This window comes from Pleurodeles waltl, chromosome 5 (assembly GCF_031143425.1).
Source record: "Pleurodeles waltl isolate 20211129_DDA chromosome 5, aPleWal1.hap1.20221129, whole genome shotgun sequence".
NCBI classification, from domain to species: domain Eukaryota; kingdom Metazoa; phylum Chordata; class Amphibia; order Caudata; family Salamandridae; genus Pleurodeles; species Pleurodeles waltl.
The window spans coordinates 748,743,385-748,764,649 of NC_090444.1; the positions used below are offsets into that span (position 1 = coordinate 748,743,385).

At 45.3% G+C, this 21,265-nt stretch overlaps 1 protein-coding gene across 2 annotated transcripts in view; it reads left to right on the forward strand.

The window, feature by feature from the left end:
- NPHP1 (nephrocystin 1) overlaps positions 1-15,480 on the forward strand; it is a 523,503-nt gene extending 508,023 nt beyond the window's left edge. The window contains exons 19-20 of one of the 2 annotated variants that reach the window (XM_069234711.1): positions 8,029-8,073; positions 14,006-15,480. In XM_069234711.1, coding sequence (XP_069090812.1) covers positions 8,029-8,073; positions 14,006-14,278 — 318 coding nt within the window. In that variant the 3' untranslated portion in view covers positions 14,279-15,480. The remainder of the gene's footprint in view (positions 1-8,028; positions 8,074-14,005) is intronic. The other variant, XM_069234712.1, reaches the window with a different exon arrangement.
- The last annotated feature ends 5,785 nt before the right edge of the window (positions 15,481-21,265 follow it).

Consider the following 21,265-nt stretch of genomic DNA (forward strand, 5'->3'; position numbering starts at 1 on the left):
ATGCTTATCTTGAGATTTCTCACCATCTTTCTTCTTGCCATCCTTTTCACCACCTGTATGAACTTTTCTGTTCACTCTTGTTCTGACCCATTTGTCTGCCTTCTTTCCCAATTCCTGGGGAGAGGTCAGATCTGAGTCCACTAGATACTGGTGCAACAAATCAGACACACAATTATTAAGAATATGCTCTCTCAGGATTATGTTATACAGGCTTTCATAGTCAGAAACTTTACTGCCATGTAACCACCCCTCCAAGGCCTTCACTGAATGGTCAACAAAGTCTACCCAGTCTTGTGAAGACTCCTTTTTGGTTTCTCTGAACATCATCCTGTACTGTTCAGTGGTTAAGCCATAACCATTAAGGAGTGCATTCTTAAGAACTGTAAAATTATTGGCATCACTTTCTTTAACAGTAAGGAGCCTATCCCTACCCTTTCCACTGAAAGATAGCCATAGGATAGCAGCCCACTGCCTTTGAGGGACCTCCTGTACAACACAGGCCCTCTCAAGTGCAGCAAACCACTTGTTAATGTCATCCCCCTCCTTGTAAGGGGGAACTATCTTGTGCAGATTCCTAGAATCATGCTCTTTTACAGGATGACTATTGGGAATACGGCTGCTGCCACCATGGGGTCCAAACCCCAACCTCTGTCTTTCTTTTTCTAAATCAAATGCTTGCCTATCTAAATCCAGCTGTTGCTTCTTGAGCTCCAGCCTGGATTCTTCCACTCTCAATCTATTGAGTTCCCTTTCTAACACTCTGCTTTCAGGGAGTTTGGGATGGGCATGCCTTGACACAGAAGAATGGTGTGAATGGACAGAGGGAGCCCTGTCCCTAACAGATGGCACTCTAACATTCTGTCCTACAGAAGTAACACTCCTACTGTGATGGGAACTCACATTAGTACCAGCCATGCTAGGTGGCTTCCTAGGGGGCAGGCTGGGAAGGTTCCCTCCCAAATCTTTTGCTAGGGGTGCCCCAGGATCAGATTGGGAACCATCAGCTAATTTTTCACCAGAAGTGCCAACTAAGGTCTTATCTTGTTCAGGGAGCATATTAACTAACAGTTGTCTTGAGGGATTCTTCCCTACCCCTAAACCTCTATCTATGCAGAGACTCCTTGCTTCCTTCCAGCAAAGGTTGTCATAAGCTATGCTGGACAGATCAAGAGTTTGACCTGTACCAGACATGATAGACAAGAGTTTAAGGGACAGAAAAAGAAAGAAAAAGTTTCAGAACTTTTTAAAGAACAGAAAAAAAAACTTTTTTAACTTTTTAAGAACTTTTTGAAAGTTTAGAGGTACTTTTCAGCACTTAGTAAAGAAGTGAGAGGAGAAAAGCAAAACGTTTTGGTTAGGTGTACATACACTGAACTTGTTTTGTGTATTTTTCTCTTATGAAAAGTACAATATGACAAAGTGGTAAGTAGTTGCAAAGTACTTATCCCACCGCTGCACAACCAATGTAGGAGGCTGGACTGGCTTGTAGTGAGCACCAAGGGGGTACTTACACCTTGCACCAGGCCCAGGTATCCCTTATTAGTGTAGAGGGGTGTCTAGCAGCTTAGGCTGATAGAAAAGGTAGCTTAGCAGAGCAGCTTAGGCTGAACTAGGAGACGAGTGAAGCTCCTACAGTACCACTAGTGTCACATGCACAATATCATAAGAAAACACAATACACAGATATACTAAAAATAAAGGTACTTTATTTTCATGACAATATGCCAAAGTATCTCAGTGAGTACCCTCAGTATGAGGATAGCAAATATACACAAGATATATGTACACAATACCAAAATATGCAGTAATAGCAATAGAAAACAGTGCAAACAGTGTATAGTCACAATAGAATGCAATGGGGGCACATAGGGATAGGGGCAACACAAACCATATACTCTAGAAGTGGATTGCGAACCACGAATGGACCCCAAACCTATGTGACCTTGTAGAGGGTCGCTGGGACTGTAAGAAAACAGTGAGGGTTAGAAAAATAGCCCACCCCAAGACCCTGAAAAGTGGGTGCAAAGTGCACCTAAGTTCCCCAAAGAGCACAGAAGTCGTGATAGGGGAATTCTGCAAGAAACAGCAACACCAGCAATGCAACAACGATGGATTTCCTGACGAGGGTACCTGTGGAACAAGGGGACCAAGTGCAAGAGTCACGATCAAGTCGGGAGTGGGCAGATGCCCAGGAAATGCCAGCTGTGGGTGCGAAGAAGCTGCCACCGGATGGTAGAAGCTGTGGATTCTGCAAGAACGACAAGGGATAGAAACTTCCCCTTTGGAGGATGGATGTCCCACGTCGTGAAGAGTCGTGCAGAAGTGTTTCTGTGCAGAAAGACCGCACACAAGCCTTGCTAGCTGCAAGAGTCGCGGTTAGGGTTTTTGGATGCTGCTGTGGCCCAGGAGGGACCAGGATGTCGCCAATTGCGTGAGGAGACAGAGGGGGCGTCCAGCAAGACAAGGAGCCCACTCAGAAGCAAGCAGCACCCGCAGAAGTGCCGGAACAGGCACTACAAAGTGGAGTGAACCGGAGCTCACCCGAAGTTACGAAAGAGGGTCCCACGACGCCGGAGGACAACTCAGGAGGTCGTGCACTGCAGGTTAGAGTCCCGGGGACCCAGGCTTGGCTGTGCACAAAGGAAATCCTGGAACAGTGCACAGAAGCCGGAGTAGCTGCAAAACACGCGGTTCCCAGCAATGCAGTCTAGCGTGGGGAGGCAAGGACTTACCTCCACCAAACTTGGACTGAAGAGTCACTGGACTGTGGGAGTCACTTGGACAGAGTTGCTGAGTTCAAGGGACCTCGATTGTCGTGCTGAGAGGAGACCCAGAGGACCGGTGATGCAGTTCTTTGGTGCCTGCGGCTGCAGGGGGAATATTCCGTCGACCCACGGGAGATTTCTTCGGAGCTTCTAGTGCAGAGAGGAGGCAGACTACCCCCACAGCATGCACCACCAGGAAAACAGTCGAGAAGGCGGCAGGATCAGCGTTACAAGGTCGCAGTAGTCGTCGTTGCTACTTTGTTGCAGTTTTGCAGGCTTCCAGCGCGGTCAGCAGTCGATTCCTTGGCAGAAGGTGAAGAGAGAGATGCAGAGGAACTCTAATGAGCTCTTGCATTCGTTATCTAAGGAATTCCCCAAAGCAGAGACCCTAAATAGCCAGAAAAGGAGGTTTGGCTACTTAGGAGAGAGGATAGGCTAGCAACACCTGGAGGAGCCTATCAGAAGGAGTCTCTGACGTCACCTGCTGGCACTGGCCACTCAGAGCAGTCCAGTGTGCCAGCAGCACCTCTGTTTCCAAGATGGCAGAGGTCTGGAGCACACTGGAGGAGCTCTGGGCACCTCCCAGGGGAGGTGCAGGTCATGGGAGTGGTCACTCCCCTTTCCTTTGTCCAGTTACGCGCCAGAGCAGGGCTGTGGGATCCCTGAACCGGTGTAGACTGGCTTATGCAGAAATGGGCACCATCTGTGCCCATGAAAGCATTTCCAGAGGCTGGGGGAGGCTACTCCTCCCCAGCCCTGACACCTTTTTCCAAAGGGAGAAGGTGTAACACCTCTCTCTGAGGAAGTCGTTTGTTCTGCCTTCCTGGGCCAAGCCTGGCTGGACCCCAGGAGGGCAGAAACTTGTCTGAGGGGTTGGCAGCAGCAGCAGCTGCAGTGAAACCCCAGGAAAGGCAGTTTTGGCAGTACCCGGGTCTGTGCTAGAGACCCGGGGGATCATGGGATTGTCTCACCAATGCCAGGATGGCATTGGGGGGGCAATTCCATGATCTTAGACATGTTACATGGCCATGTTCGGAGTTACCATTGTGAAGCTATACATAGGTAGTGACCTATGTATAGTGCACACGTGTAATGGTGTCCCCGCACTCACAAAGTCCGGGGAATTTGCCCTGAACAATGTGGGGGCACCTTGGCTAGTGCCAGGGTGCCCACACACTAAGTAACTTAGCACCCAACCTTTACCAGGTAAAGGTTAGACATATAGGTGACTTATAAGTTACTTAAGTGCAGTGGTAAATGGCTGTGAAATAACGTGGACGTTATTTCACTCAGGCTGCAGTGGCAGGCCTGTGTAAGAATTGTCAGAGCTCCCTATGGGTGGCAAAAGAAATGCTGCATCCCATAGGGATCTCCTGGAACCCCAATACCATGGGTACCTCAGTACCATATACTAGGGAATTATAAGGGTGTTCCAGTATGCCAATGTAAATTGGTCACTAGCCTGTTAGTGACAATTTGTACAGAGAGAGCATAACCACTGAGGTTCTGGTTAGCAGAGCCTCAGTGAGACAGTTAGGCATCACACAGGGAACACATACATATAGGCCACAAACTTATGAGCACTGGGGTCCTGGCTAGCAGGATCCCAGTGAGACAGTGAAAACACCCTGACATACACTCACAAACAGGCCAAAAGTGGGGGTAACAAGGCTAGAAAGAGGCTACTTTCTCACACCCTCTCCGTAGCTGATAGGCACTTTCAATATGGCCAGCACCCACCCACACAACTAGTCCAACAGACCTCAGAGCCTTCTCATGGCTGAAGCTGCTGTACCCACTCTACCCACAAACAATTTAGACAATGAGCAGCCCTCTCACCTGCCCCTCCAACTGCTGCAGCTGCAAACCCTCTTTACTGTGTCCTTCAAGGCACACAGCCACCCTGTAGAAGGCAAGATCTGACATTTTCTACTTGGGTGGCAAGATATCACTTTGAATAAGTAGATCCTTCAAGTTGACCATCGTCCCTCTTACAGCAGGAAGAGCAGGCCCTCTAATCCAGAGGGGCTATAAAGAGGGTACCGGCATCAAAGTAGGATCTGGTTAATACTTTTCGTACTTTCTGGTGCTGAAGAAGAACAAAGGCCTCTGTCCTATTTTAGACCTTTGCTCTCACAATTTCAGGATGCTCACTCTGGCTCAAGTCTTGTCTGCCCTCAACCCTAGAGACTGCTTGGTAGTGTTGGGCTTGAAGGTTGGTACTTCCACATCCCCTTCCTGCAGGCCTGCAGTCAATATCTGCGGCACGGTGAGGCAGGAGCACTTTCAGTTCACTTTGCTTCTCTTTGGCCTTACCAGTGCCTCTTGGGTATTTACAAACTAATGGCAGTGGTTCCAGTGCTTCTTCATAGGTTATGTGTTTCAGTCTTCCCCTACTTTGGTGACTGGCTGTTGAACGCTGACTCCCCCCAGGCAGTCGTCACCCACCTCCAGACTATTGCAAAATTCTTATTATATTAGGGGTTGACTGTCAGTGGGCACACCCTTTCATCAAAACTATTCTGGACATTTTGCAGTTTTGTGACAATATGGATGTTTTAGGCTTTGTCCTAGAGCTAAGTGAGGGGACTGGCTGATGGGACTGATGGCCTCCAGGATGCTGTTAGTCAAGCATGTCAGGTGCCATATGCAGGCTCTTCAGTGGGATCTGAAGACCCAGTTGGCACAGCATCAGGGGGATATCTCCAACCATGTCCTGATTTTGGAACAGACTGCAAACAACCTGCTCTAATGGCTTCTGCATTGCGATTGGGCCAGTGGCAGACCCCTCTTCTTACTCCTCCCAAGGCTAACACTGATGACCAATGCATCGCTTCTGAGATGAGGTGACCATCTGGAAGAGGTGGAAATAAGAGGCATCCCACCTCCGGCAGAGACCCGGTTCCACATCAACTTCCTGGAGTTGCAGTCTTTCCCTTTGGCATTGTAATCCGTCATGCCATTTATCAAAGGGAAGCTCATGCAGGTGCTAACAGATGATACCATCACCATATGATACAATAACAAGCAGAGTTTGGCAGAGTAATTGACCTTGTGTCAGTAGGCATTATGCCTCAGAAAGTGACTGGAACATAAGGGGATTTTCCAGGTTGTACACCACCTGGCGGGATCTCTAAATGATAATGTTGACAGACTTAGCCGCCAACACTTAGCAAGTCACAAATCATCTAAATCACGGATCTTCTGTGAATGGAGAGAACTTTGGCTCATTCTTTTTGTCACCACAGAGAAATCGCAATATCAACACTTTTGCACATTGAAGTTTTGCAAGTGGCTCTTTCTCTGGGATGTATTCCTCCTAGTGTGGAAATCTGTACCTCTGTACACCTTTCCACCACTACATCTTCCACCTGCCTTTGGGACAAATTTGTGGCTTTGTAACTGTTCAGGAGATTCACCCACTTCAGACCAAACTCTGTGAGGTTTTGCTTTTCCTTTTGATCCCAGCAAGGACTTGCAATGGTCTCATCTAAATGCTATTTGTCTACTCTTTTGACTGTTTTGTGTTTGCCGGATATACCCTTTTTATTTAAATCACCTATTGTGATGTGTTTTTTAAAGATTTGCAACATACATTTCTGCCTACTCCTTTGATTATGCCTCAGTGGGACCTGATTCTAGCCCTTATGTCCATATGTATGCCCTCTGAACCACTGCACAAATGTCTATTATGGCTACTTGCCCTCAAGACAGTTTTCCTCATTGTCACAGCATTGGCACAAAACTGTGAGCCCTCTCTGTCAACCCACCATACACAACTTTCGTTTTGGACAAGTTGGCCCTGAGGATCCAAGACTCCTTTCTTCTAAAAGTGGTGACTACTGCTAAAGTTAGGCAAAACATCACCCTCCTGATATTCTTCGCTCTGACTCATCCTTCTAAAGAAGAGGAAAGGCTCCATCATCTTGATCCTAGAATAGCTCTCAACTTCTACATTGATTGTACCAAACCCCATCGGGAGGACAATTAGCTCCGTGGTAGTGCAGGAGAGAACCATCTCTCATTGGACTGTGTACTTTATCAAAACCAGCTACACACTGGCCAAAAAGCAACCACCACAAAGCTTACATGCTCAGTCTACCAGAGCCAAGGCTGCTACCATTGTGTTGGCCGACAGAGTACCTGTTCTGGATATTTTCCAGGCTATGACCAGGGGTTTGCTTCATACCTCCACGAAGCACTACTGTCTGTAAAGCCGGGTCCGTGAAAAGTGGTACTCTGCCCACTTGGTCTTACAGGACCTTTTGGTTTGAACCAGTTCACAGACCAACCACTTGGCAGGTACTGCTTTGGTATCTATTCAAAATGTGAGGAATCTGCTGTTAGAAGTATCCAGCAAAAGAACAAGTTACTTACCTTTCGTAACACGCTTGCTGGTGGATACTCTCTCAAACTGCTGATTCTTCCCCTACCCTCTCATCCTCTCTATTCTGCTTCCTAGGCTCTCTTATCCATCTGAAAAGGTCCTAAGCCTAGAGATCTGCACACTGGTCACAACCATTCTGTTGATAGGCTCTGTGTTCTGGGGCGCATACAGCGTAGAAAGAAACTGATATTGGCACACATGCTCATATGCAGCCACACATATAAATTCCAAAGCAGAATGGCATTGGTGTAGAGCTGTATGATGATGCTTACTGATGGTCAACAGTATCCACCAGAAAGAGCGATATTGTAGGTAAGTAACTGTCTAATTTGTTCTTCAAAAAATAAATATAAACAAAATAAATCTGCAGACAATACACCATATATATCAGAAAAAAAAAACATACCAAATTTAAATTACTTTTTCTGCTTGAGCGCATTAACAGGAAGAACTTGTAAAGCCAACTTTGTGCATTTGTTCATGGTATCGTAAAGGTAGTAAGTATGTGCATTAATACAATAAATGCGCCCAGTATATTATTTGAACCAACCAGTCCTATTGGAACAGTTATTATACAGTTAGCTGGAACTGTAGCTATGCTTTTCCCATACAACCACACCTTTGTTTTTGTTTTGTTAATACAATTTATATCTTGACATATTAACTAGCTCTTTCTTTCAACATTCCACTGCTATCAAGTTTAAAAAAAAAAAAGTAATGAAAGGTGGTGAGCTGGTCAGTGGGTTTCTCTTGGGCCAACCTAGCATACTTTTTGTCTGCGGCACCCCCAAAAATGTACCATTGCTAGTTTTGATTAAATTGTTTAACTTAAGTGTATTTTGATTTCACATTTTCTCAATTTTTTAAATTTTTTAGAGTTCCTGGGAATATAAGGAGCGCTCTCTGAAAAGATCTGAAAAGGTAATAATCATATTTTCTTTAAATATTTTTTAAACAGCATTTTATTAAATGTTCTTACTTTCAAAGTACAGGCCACCTTTACTTTACCGATGGATTGCTTTATAGCACCATTTGAAACACATTCAGATAGCATAACTGCTAGCATCTGTTTGTATCAATTTGGTACCTCTAAACGTTGTACATTCTATACTAGCATCCAGTCAGCTTTAAACCTCTGTAGGCTTGCCAGTGCTGCCAAACTTTGGCCCACTTGTTTGGGCCACCAATGCCTTCATATATGTGCTTTCCCCCCAACATGTCCCATTCCATGTCTTCCTTTCATATGTTCAAATCTGGGAAGAGACGGCACTCCCCATATGCAAGCTGTATTTCTCATGGGTATTATGAATCCAAGGGTAGTGTGCAGTATTCCTTTAAATATTGAACTGTTACATTTTATTACCTGTGTGAATGTGGCCAAAAAGTGATATATCCGATAGAGACTTCTGGCTGCAGAGTACTTACCTTAGAATAATCCCAGGCATGAGGATGGATCTGAACATTTCTGAGCAGTCATCCTTGCATGAACGTACGTAGCATCATTTGGCTCTGTGCTGACCTCAGTTCCTTCTTTTCTGGGCCATCAGAGCAAACGAAGTCCCCTCAGTCATTTTCGACTGACTTTGACCTTTTAGTCGTCGACTACTGTGCATTTTCTTCTCTTTTTTCGTGATGTCCCCAAAAATACCCACTGGGTTCAAAACTTGTGGCGCCTGTCATTGTCGGACATCAGTGGCAGACCCCCACTTGGTATGTTTGTGGTATCTTGAGAAGGACCACCCCTCCATGTTGTTTGCAGAGTTCAAGACGATGACCCCAAAGGTCCTCCGCAAGCGAGCCGTGAATCATTTGGCACCTCGTCACGTGACTCTGTGCTGCTCCGGATCCTGGTACCACTCCCAGAGTCACTCACATCTGTCCTTGTCTTGCTCCAGGACTACTTCTAGTAAGCCCCATAAGAAGAAGTCCAAGAAGTCGAAGCGCTCTTTATCTTCTCCAGGTTGCTCCCATTCTTCGGATGATGCAAGGGAAAAATGTCCAAAATACCGACCTCGCTCGCAAGTGGTCCCTGTGCAGCTGGCATTAGAAACTGTGTCCACTTCTCCTTCCCCAGATTTTCCAGAGCAACCCCTGCCCAGCTTTCCAAGTTTGATGAAGCCATGAGCCTAATTTTTGGGGAGATTAATCCTCTACAGCACCTTTGGGTACCGCGTGTTTCAGAAGGTGTTCGACTAGAGTTCCACCGGCCAGTTCGTCCTCGGTGTAAGTCTGACCCCTTAGGATCCGTTTGTGGATCCAGATCAGACCCATCCGAGACTTGCAACCTCCTCCGAGGATTCTCCCAGTGGTGCTGTGACCCTCTTTGTGATTCCCAACTCCAATATGGAGTGACTGGCATCGTACAACATTTCTTCCGGCGGCAACCAATCTCACATGGCCTGAAATGGAGACAGAGCCCTGTTTCACTGAAGGGCTCACAGAGGAACACAAATGTCAAAGATCTGAGGATCTCTCTTCCTACTCTGACCCCCTAGCTGAGTCTATGGCTGATGACAACTGATACGAAGACCTGGCTGATGCCAGTGGTCTGGATGCTTCACCAAACACTGGCCTCCTCTCTTCTCCAACGGTGGCTAAGGAGTAAGGGGCTTTTTTCGCGATGGTGGTCCAGAGGGCGACAGAGGTTGTAGACCTACAACTGCCCACGGTTCAAGTAAAAAAAAATGTTTTGACGGAGGTGCTTCCACCAGATATATTCCGATCAGAGCCCTTACTACCCTTCAACAAAGCCCTCACTGATATCCTGCTCCGGGGCTTGGACCAAGCCCTGCACAGGAACTCCTATGCGCAGAACTATTTGCTGCTGCCACCACCCAGGAACCCCACCTCCCTCAACCTGTGTCCAACACCCAGAAAGCCTGCCTCAGTGGCCCGAATCGATATTGTTGGTTTCCCTAGAACAGCATCAAATAAGGAATCCAAGAGGCTGGATAGTTTTGGAAAGGGGATTTTTTAATCTTTTGCCAGCCTGGCACTGCGGTCCATAAACACTGCATGCCTATTGGAGCATTCTTCCTGTACTGCATGGGATTTAGTTGAGCGAGTGTTGCCTACGGTCCCGGATGAGGTCCGGGCCTTACTTTCCCAAGCTATTGTTGACACATGAGATACAGCAAAGTTCACAGTTAGATGCAGTTTGGTTACGACTAACTGACTGGGCAGAGATTCTGCTTTTTTGGTGGTGCTTAGAGGTCACGCCCGGTTGAGGAATACTTCCTTTTCAGAGCCTCGCTCATGGACACGCCCTTCCATGGAATCTGTCTCTTTGGTGGTAAGCCAAATTCAACCTAGGAGATATTCAAGGACAGAAGGGCGATTGTTAGGTCTTTGGGGCTCTCTGTGGCCCCACGACATCTACAATTCTGCCTTACACCACATCCTTGGCTGTGGTAAGGGCTAACAACTGTGTCTTCTCCCCCCAGCCACTGTGGCAAGCAGGCTCAGTCTTTATGTGGCCTCAAACACACGGCTCCCACAAACCTAGTAGGGTGCAAGGCCAGAGGTCAGCCCATCATGCCTGCCCACCAAATCTGCCTGCGGTTCATGATGGGCTAGGAGCAATATCACTTTGCTGTCTTCTCCTTTGTCATTACCAGTGCCCCATAGGTGTTGACCAAGGTGATGGCAGCAGTTGTAGCACAGATTGACAAAGGTGATGGCGGTGGTTGTAGCTCAGGTGCGGCGGTCAGGGGTTCCAGTCTTTCAGTACCTCGACGTTTGGGTGTGGAAGGTGGGCTCACCACTGGCAGTCGTCTCCCACATCAAAACTACAGCTGACCTCCTGCACTCACTGAGGTTCACTATCAATGTGCCAAAGTCACACCTGACTCCCTCTCAGATGGTCCCTTTCATTGGAGTTCTTCTGGATACAGTGCAGCTGCGGGCTTATCCTCCGGAACAGCGAATCCAGGATATTTGGGCTATGATTACGATGTTTCATCCTCTATCCTGGATTTCAGTGACACTGACTCTGAAGCTCCTGGGTCTCTTTGCCATCTGCATCCTTTTGGTAAAACATGCCAATTGGCATATGCAGGCTCTTCAGTGGGATTTAATGACCCAGTGGGCACACCATCAGCGTTGATTCTCAGAGGTTTACTGTATAGAGAATTGGGACTTTATTAAAGACGAGGCAAGCATTATGCAATATCCTTTTATTTACTCCTTTTGAGCAGCACAACTTAAAAGCTCCAAAAAAGAACCAACAATGAAGTCATAATAAAATAGAACCATTGCAACATATAACAGTCCCATGCACATCTTCTCTCCTTCTTTTGTTTACTGCTTGTGAGCAGAGCAGATAAGTATTGCGTGTTTTATTTATAATGTCATTTAAAAAATATATATACTTATATATAGAGATATATATCTGTTTGATTTTGGTGCAGCATGTGATTTAAGTGTTTATTTACACAATTTACGGGTATACCGTAGCTGCAGGCGTGTTTAACTAACAACTGTGAAGTATTGTTTTTTAAATATTGTCCCTTATATGTATCATTGATAAGATAGAGCTGAGAGAGGTGTTTGACTATATTTAAAGACAGCATCAGGAGAATCGCTCCGACCTGACTCTGATATCGGAAGGAACTTCGAAAGATGTACATGGGTCTCTCTCTACCCAACCCAGAGCTCACAGTAGTGAAAGGTGCATCACTTATGGGTTGGGGCAGGCACCTGGGATGAGGGGGAGCTCAGATGCTTCTGGTCTCTGGCAGAGACTCAGCTCTACGTCAGTCTGTTGGAATTCAGAACGATCTGTCTGGCATTGAAAGCCTTTTTTCCTTCCATCACGGGAAGGCTAGTTCAGGTGTTCACGGACAACACCACCGTCATGTCATATTGCAAGAAGGAGAGGGGTGCGGGATCGTGGTCCCTATGCCAAGAGGCTGTACATCTCTGGACGTGGCTGAAACGACAGGACATATTTCTGGTGGTTCAACATCTGGTGGGATCTCTGAACGCCAGAGCAAACAAACTCAACTGTCAATGCTTAGCAGATCATAAATGGTGTTTTCATCCAGAGGTGGTGCAAAGCCGTTTCCAAGATTGGGAAGAAGGTGCAATGTCAGCACCTCTGAAGGCTGGGGTTTACAAGGCGGCACTCACTTGGAAATGCATTTTGTCTAGAGTGGAGCTCAGGACACATACACTTTTCTGCCGGGACCACTCCTGTACAGAGTTCTCAATAAGATAAAAAACGACCAGGTTCAAGTCATCTCACTGGCTTCCGACTGGGCACTGAGAGTATGGTCTCTAACTCCTGAGCATGAGCATCTGTCTTCTAGTCAGGCTGCCTTTTCAGGAGGATCTTCTGTAGCAGCAACAGGGCATGGTATTGCACCCAAACCTGTCTTCTCTCTACCTTCATATGTGATGATTGAGCGACGACAGTCGAGAGTGTTTGATCGCCCTCTTCTAGTATGTGATATTGTTCTGGCAGCCAGGCATTCCTCTACCAAAACCATCTACGCTTGCCAAGGGGATAAGTTTGTGGCTTGGTGTACATCTAAATCAATTGATCCTCTGATTGCACCCTTGTCTGAAGTCCTTCTGTTTGTGGTCTCCCTGGCCTGACATGGCTTAACTTTGGGCACAGGTAAAGGACGTGTGTCTGCCATTACTGCCTCTCGGTATATGCCGAACCAACCTTCCATCTTTAAAGCTATTGTGACTAAGGGCCAGATGTAGTAAGCTTTTTGCACGTTGCAAACAGCGAATTTCGCTGTTTACGACGTGCAAAAAGCACATCGCAATGCACAAACCTTGTTTTGCGATTCGGTAACCTGGTTACCGAATCGCAAAACGGGTTTGCGAGTCGCAATTAGGAAGGGGAGTTCCCTTCCTAATTGCGAGTCGCAGTGCAATGCAGGATTGGTTTGTGACCGCGAACGTGGTCGCAAACCAATCACATTTTGCACCCTGTTAAATTGGGTGGTAACCCATTCGCAAAATGGAAGGGGTCCCTATGGGACCCCTTCCCCGTTGTGAATGGCACTGCAAAAAAAATTTCAGAGCAGGCAGAGGTCCTATGGGCCACTGCCTCCTCTGAAAAAATTAATGAAAAGTTTCATTTTTCCTTTTTGTAATGCATCTCGTTTTCCTTTAAATTCAGCTGTTATAGTTAGAGTTATTTCAAGTAACTATAACTTTTGCCTTCGCTGTGCATTGCTAATTACCACAGATATTACAGCACTCATGATATCGTTTATAACATCATTAAAAATGTCAATGTAACATTAGCAGTCAAATTTATTGATGAGAAAACTGTGCATGGCGGGGCGCGAGTTATAGTTACTTGAAGTAACTAACAGCTGCATTTCTATGGTTTTGTACATACTGTAACGTTTGGTTTTTTAAAGTGAATTCCTATGCATTTTTAATTCTATTTCCTAACTATAACATCCCTGTAACCTTTGTTTTTTTTCCCAATGAATATATATATATATATATATATATATATATAATCTGCCCTCTACCTTTTTTACCTGATTTATTGATGATCTTTTGTTTTGGGATGGATGGAACCAGAGGATAGCTAACAAGCAGTGGCCGTGAATCGTTGAGGGACTGACTACCAAGCCAGTTGTGTGGGGACATAATTCTGGCAAGTAAATATTTTGAAATCTCGCTATTCTGCCTTTTCCTCATCCCTTGGAGGCTGGGTGAGATTCAACATGGTTGTACCCAATTTACAACAGTAATGGGAGATCTCATGTTACAGGTGATTAACGTTATCTTTTAAAAGGATTGTGTGCATGAATGTGTACAGATTGATCCCTGTTACTGGATTTGCATGTTTGTTGATTTTTTTCTGTTTTTTTTTTTTCAGAGAGACAAAGAATTGCTGAAATCCTTGTTCATCCAGACTTATCATGACTCTGCATATCCTCTGCTTGTCGCCACCTTCCTTCCTGGACTAAAATGGGCAGAAGAAGATTCTGAAGCTTCTCGCTGGAAAGTGATTGCGGACTTTCTTCGGAAAAATAATGAAAAACAGGGCTCTCTCTTCTCACTATTGTCCCCAGAAGGTGTGCATGACGCTTTTGACATTGCAGAAATAACATATGATTTCCTAGGTGAGGCACGAATGGCGACTCCTTAATGTCTATATTTGGGACTTGGGGAAAACAGTCAGACCTTCTGAAATTAAGTAAATCAGTATTTATTGTAATATTCATTTATTTGCATATGCTACCTTTAGGAAGCCATTGTAAAGGACCCAAATTGCTTTGTGTGTAAGGAAAGTGAGATAAACAACCAATGCTTTTTCACTCTATTTTCCGTTAGTAGATAAATAAAGAAGGAAATCATTATACTGTGGGTGCTAGCCATTTCTGTGTAAGTTGTTGTTAAATGGAAGTTATCAACAAATTGCACGGTTTGTTGCCGACCTACCACCATTGTTCCTCTAGATATGTTGTGTTGCTATAGTAGAAGATATTGTTCGACTATAGTCAGACCGACATGGTTGAGTTTATCTCTGCAAAAAAGCTTAGCGTCCATTACTTGCTTTAAGATTTCGCCACTGCAGAGATTGTGTTCCATCCTTAGAGTTGACTGTTGCAAGATTACTAACAATATGATGATCATGGTATGAACAAGCGCCGACCTGAAAGCAAGGTCAAACTGCAAAGCTCGGTTGTTGAGCAAGGTTCATGCAACATCACTAGAAATGGGAAAGCATTTTCTGGCTGTTAGGTTTAAACTTGAGACTGTAGAAAACTTTTCTAAAATGATAAAGCAACCCCTGATCTGCCTTTGCTTAAAGGAGGATCTCAAAGCATCTTTTTAACTGATTTCATTGCATTTGAATCTGTAGTGGGTGGCCTTCAGTACGCACCTTTCGTTCTCTTTCTTTCTTATAGGATTTACCAGTATTGCCCCAAATGAATATCCAGAAAACTTCTCCCAAATACTCATTAGAGGGGTATGCTGGAGCCAGGTGTAACGTAATTGTTAGCGTATTAAAGTTCCGCTGACTTGCCATTGAGCAAAATGTTGTAGATATTTAAAAATCATACTGAATGAAACAGTCATTATAGAGTGGTCGTTTTTGCAGAAAATGCATAGCATTTCTTTCATATTAGTTTTGTATGAACATAAATTGTAATTTATAAATATTTTACCATGACACAAACATGAATGCCATTAAATAAGCTTTGTTTTTTAAGGATGTGTATTTTTCGATTTCTAAATGACTAGACGCGTAACACTAATAAAATACAAGTTGTATTAAATTTGTATTTTCCCAAACTGTTATTTTTGCACTGTGTGAACAAAATAAATTATTTGAATTTTACACTACCTTCAATCCGTTTTTTAGCATTTATTCGCAGTTATGGTAAGAAATGACCATGTTTCATATGCTGCAGCTTTTCTCGGGGAGACCATTGACAATGTACATATCTAATCGACTGTGCCCTAAAATACAAATATTTCACTGTCAGGGGATGCTCCAAAGTGTAATGGATGGTATAGTAAAGTGCCCTCTTTTTTGGCTTGGTTACCCCCATTTTCTGGCTGTTGTCTGTGTGTTTGACTGTGTTCACTGGGATCCTGCTAACCAGGACACCAGTGGTTATGCTCTCTCCCTTTTAACTTGGTAACTGTACCTTTTTCTTCCCATAATTGGCATACTGGTCCCCCGATGTAAGTCCCTAGTGTATGGTATCTAGGTACCCAGGGCACTGGGATTCCAGGGGATCCCCTATGGGCTGCAGCAGTTATTCTGCCACCCATAGGGAGCCCATGCAAAGGGTTCTGCAGGCCTGCCATTGCCGTCTGCATGAAACGGGTGCATGCACCCATTTTCCCTTCAGATCAGTGCACCAGGTCACTGTAAGTCACCCCTATGGTAGGCCTTCTCAGCCCAGAGGGCAGGGTGCAGGTGCCTGTTTGTGTGGGGCACCCCTGCACTAGTGGAGGTGCCCCCACAAATTCCAGATCCATTTTCCTGGACTTTGTGGGTGCGGGGACGCCATTTTACGTGTGTACTGGACATAGGTCACTACCTATGTCCAGCTACATAATGGTAACTCCGAACCTGGGCATGTTTGGTATCAAACATGTCAGAATCATACCCCAATACTGTTGGAAGTATTGGAAGTATGATTCCATGAACTCTGGGGGCTCCTTAGAGGACTCCCCCAGCATTGCTACCACAAGTCTTACAGAGTTTTCCGGGCAGCCCAAGCTGCTGCCTCCCCTCAGACAGGTTTCTGCCCGCCTTCTGCTTGATCTGATCAAGTTCAGGAAGGCATAAAAATGGATTTCCTTTGGAAGAGGGAGGTAACACCCTCTCCCTTTGGAAATAAGTGTGACTGGCTAGGGAGGGGTAGCCTCCCCAAGCAACTGGTATGCTTTGAAGGGCACATTTGGTGCCCTCCGTGCATAAACCAGTCCACACCAGTTCAGTGGCCCCCCAGTCCCTTCTCTGGCACAAAACTGGACAATGGAAAGGGAAGTAATCACTCCCTTGTCCATCACCACCCCAGGGGTGGTGCTCAGAGCTCATTTAGAGGGTCCCTGGGTTCTGCCATCTTGTTTCCAAGGTTGGCAGGGAACTCTTAGAGCATCTGAGTGGCCAGTCCAGGCAGGTGACGTCAGAGCCTCCTCCTGATAGGTGCTTACCTGGCTAGGTGACCAACCTCCCTTTTAGGGCTATTTAGGGTCTCTCTCTTGGGTGGATCCTCAGATTTTGCTTGCAATACTACAGCAGGATTCCTCTGCATCCTCCACTTCAACTTCTGGCCACTGGAACAGCGACTGGATCCTCCCGGAACCGACAACGCTGCAATCAATGAAGAAGACTCTTCTGCAAATTTGTTTCCACAACTCCTGCCAGCTTTGCAACATTTCCCCAGCCATGCATCCTCAGAAGACAGCAGCAACTCTTCAGCCTGCACAGGAAGAGGAAGGAATCTCCCTTGGCGTGAAGGAGGGAGACCAGTACCCCCGTGCACCACGTCTCTTGCAGTTTCCAAGGCTTGTTTCCATCTCCTCCAAGGGATCTTCAGGTGATGTGTAGTTCCAGCTCCCAGCACTCCTTCCTGCGACACTCAGTACTCTGTGTGGTTCTCCTGCTGCGTGGATCCCTTTTTGTAGTGCTGAATGGGCTCCTTCTGCGACTTCTGTGTCCCTGTCCTGTGGGACTACTGTGGGTGCTGCCTCTGCTCATGTGGACTCTCTACGACGCTAAGGGTCCCCTGTGACTCCCCCTCCTGGGTTGAGTCCTCCGGGGCCTTGCTGGTCCCCGGAAGCACCACATTTCCATTAACAGTGGATTTGCCTTTGCCAAGGCTTGTTGGTGGAATTTCTGCACTGATACCAGTCTGCAGTCTTCACTCCAGCGTGGGACATCTTCTGCATCCATCAGGAACTCTTCTCCGGCTCCAGGGCTACAGTGCTGACCTGTTCTTCCTCACCGTCGACCAACTCTTGCAAGTACAGCTGGGTGTGTAGTAGCTCCTACCCCTCCTGGACTCCACTGTGACTTTTGGACTTGGTCCCCTCTCTCCACAGGTCTTCTTCTTCAGGAATCCACTGCTGGTTTCTTGCAGTCATGTCTGGGTGTCTTCTTTTTCTTGTTTTCCTCCTTGTTGGTGGTTTGGGGAAATTCCAGTGATTTACTCCTGCTTTCCTGGTTGTTGCAGGGTACTGTGCTACTTACCTCTGTGGTTTTCTAGTACCCTCAGCTTCCCTCTATACATTTCACTTACCTAGATGGGGGTCCGGTGTTCGCTTTCCATTTTTTAGTGCAAGGTTTGGGCTCCCCCTCGGGTCACTATTGGTTATTGCTATTTGCACTGTTGTCTAACCTTTTCTACGCCTATTTCCGATTGCTAGTGTATATATTTAGTGTATTACTTACCTCCTATTGGAGAGTTGCCCTTCTAGTATTTTGTGGTTTTGTGTTCCAAAAATAAAATACCTTTATTTTTGTACAACTGTGTGTTTTCTTTCATGTGTGTTAGTGCTGTGTGACTACAGTGGTATTGCATGAGTTTTGCATGTCTCCTAGATAAGCCTTGGCTGCTCATCCACAGCTACATCTAGAGAGCCTGGCTTCTAGACACTACCTACACTTCACTAAGAGGGGATACCTGGACCTGGTATAAGTTGTAAGTACCTTAGCTACCCACCACACACCAGTCCATCTTCTTACAGATGGTAAATGAGATAAATGAGAAATATTTAAAAGAACAGTCTTGTCTTTACTGGCTGCATGAATATTTTCCCAAGAGGTTATTTGAACTACTCAAAACAGTTAAGTAATTTATGAATCCCTGTGTTATTTCAAGTTACAATCACTTCCCTTTTTTAACTCTTAAGAGTCTCTCCCAGGAGCGTGCCTCAGCACCAAAAAAAAAGCCTGAATGCACTATGATACCCACCCACAGCTTTTTTTTTACAACTAGACGCATAAACTTTAATCTTTCATGTTCACAAGAAGTTTTCTCAAAAGCATCTTGATACCCAACCTGTTCTGTGGAACTCTGCTCTGAAAGACTACAAGACCAATAAGTATATAAAACACAAATCTGCTCCATTAATGCCCTTCGTACTATATCGGGATAGTTTTTAGTAGATTCATAAGTGTGGTAAAATTGTGAAGCCTTGATGTTATGGCTTTCTGATGTCTTCTGCGCCAGCCACGTCAATAATATTCTGAAATGAAGAATACAGTCATGTGGTACAAATCTTTGGGTAGCTTTCAGACCTGAGAATGCCCTGGTGAGATTAGCTAAGCCATTTGTATAGCCTTTGCACTGGAACCCTTTACACATAGACCAGTGATTTATATGATGGATCATATCAAAACTAACTTGACTTTGCTAGGGGCCATGTGTGTGATACGCAAAAAGATATTGGCGGCTGAAGCTGTAGCATGTTGAGAGCAATGTGAGCCTAAGAGAAAGTGTCTTTGCAGATGGGCACTTATGAGCCCAATCTCCTGAAACAAGGCAAAGGTTTGGGCTGAAATGAAGCTGGCGGGTGATCTGGGTAAGCATCTCATTGGTGTGTCAATGTAGGAGGAAGCAGGAAGGACCATGTATAGTCAGTTGTACTAGCTATTGAACAGAGATCGGGTATAGACTAGATTTTGGTGGCTAGTGATGGATGCCGTCTGCCAGTATGGTGACAGATGATATTCTGTACGTGGATGGAGTAAACATTGGGAACTACCTATGAAGTTTGGTGAGAGAAGAACAATTAATTAAAAAAACATGTAGATTGGCGTGGTGGCCATCTTTCTGTAGTGGGATAAACGTGCACAGGATTCAAAAATTGTGTGCAGACTCTGTAAAGTCCTGGGGAAATCCACGATGGACCTGATTTAAGAATTGAATGTTGTACCCTGGATGCACACAAGATCTCACATGGGTAGTAAATGACCTCTATGATAGCTAGTGGCATTTGGGAAATGATACTTATGATTGTTACTTTAGGACATTGTCTGCTGTATTGTTTATCGTCTCACATGCACCTGGGAGATAACTCTATAAGAGAAAGTGACTGGTGAGATCCTGGACCAGAGTACACGACTTTTAAGCAAGCAAGCCTTCTAGGACTGTGGAAGATGAGAGGGACCATGCAGTTTTATAGGCTAACAATTTATCTATACATTGGCAGAGAGGATGTCATATTATTCTTTGCAGAAAGGGGTGAATACACATAAGCTAAGGTGAAGTGTTTTTACTGTAGTTAAAGTTGATGACATTTCTGAATAATCAGTTTGAGAATCAAATAAGGATTATCTATATGTTAGCCTTGAGGAAATCTACACTGGTCTCTTACAAGAAACCTAAAGCACAATTCAAGTATCAGTCTTTTAAATGATAATTCACTTCAGCCCCACACCCATGCTCCCATGCACTTCTACTGTCACTTCCAGAATAGTAGGGAGCTACTGCGGAGCTGCAGAGCACCACCTAGCTGCATGCAGCAGTATTGTTGAGAAAGTTTCCAGATCCAGTCTGGCTCCAGAGGAGTATTCTAAGATGAAGAATTAGCAGTTAGAGTATCCGCCAATAAGACCGTTAGCGAAGTTAAGTAACTTTTGTTCTTCAGGATGTTTCCCTCAAGAGACTTCTAGTTTATCCAAACTATCTAATATCTAAAGTCTTGCATTTTCAATATTTCACCTTTTTAACAACACCATGACATAAAAGGTTATAGCCCAACCAAGAGCCTAAAACTTGCACCCTACCACCTTATGATATGTGAAGGAGATTTAAAATGAGAAAAACAATTCAAGAATAGTCTTTGCTGTGGTGTGCATCAGAACTGCTACAATGGGTGCAAAGCATCCTTCTCTCTGGCGGCTTTGTCCAATAGCAGAGCCATCAGAGTAGCCCATGGATATGATGTCATCTACGACTTTCTTGCTGTTGTGCCCTGGTCTTATGGTCATTGGTCTACACTCCACTCTCAATGGTTTTTTACACACTATTCCATAAGCCTTCTTTGCTGAGTGTCTGGCCTCCCGGCTGTTCTACCAGTCTTACTATCCCAAAAATCTATTCTTTCCTCTCTGTTCTGTTTTCTGTGGCTCCAGTTCATCAAATGGGAATCTCCTGCACTGCTACTCCCACCTCTACTGTTGCTGCCGCTGCTGTCCTCACCCAAGTCCTCAGAGTTGTCTAACAATTGTACTTCTTCCAATTGTGCTTGCTGAACACAAGGGCAAGCACGATTAGTCTGGGGTCTGTCATATGGCTCTGGACTCATTTGTCTGCACAGAAGTATAATGCTTGCCTGGTAGGATAATGAGTCTTGTTATGGAAAGCAGTAAACCTTGTCGATGAAGACAGTTGACCTGGCAGCAGAGTAGCAGCTATACAAGGGAATTAGATAAGCTAAAGGCGAACATACATGCCAAAGACACAAGGATGATGTAGAAGATACAAGCATTCCTGTAACAGATTGAGACCTTTCCAAAAGAGGCTAAGTTGCTGAGTGACTAAGTTGACAATTTAGAAGGACCCATTTCAAAGGGCTATGGGGGAAGGATGTTTTACTGGCCCCAGTTGTGAAGGCTGTGGTCTTTTACTGTTGCTGCCCTGCAGCTTAACCTACTATGGTTCCC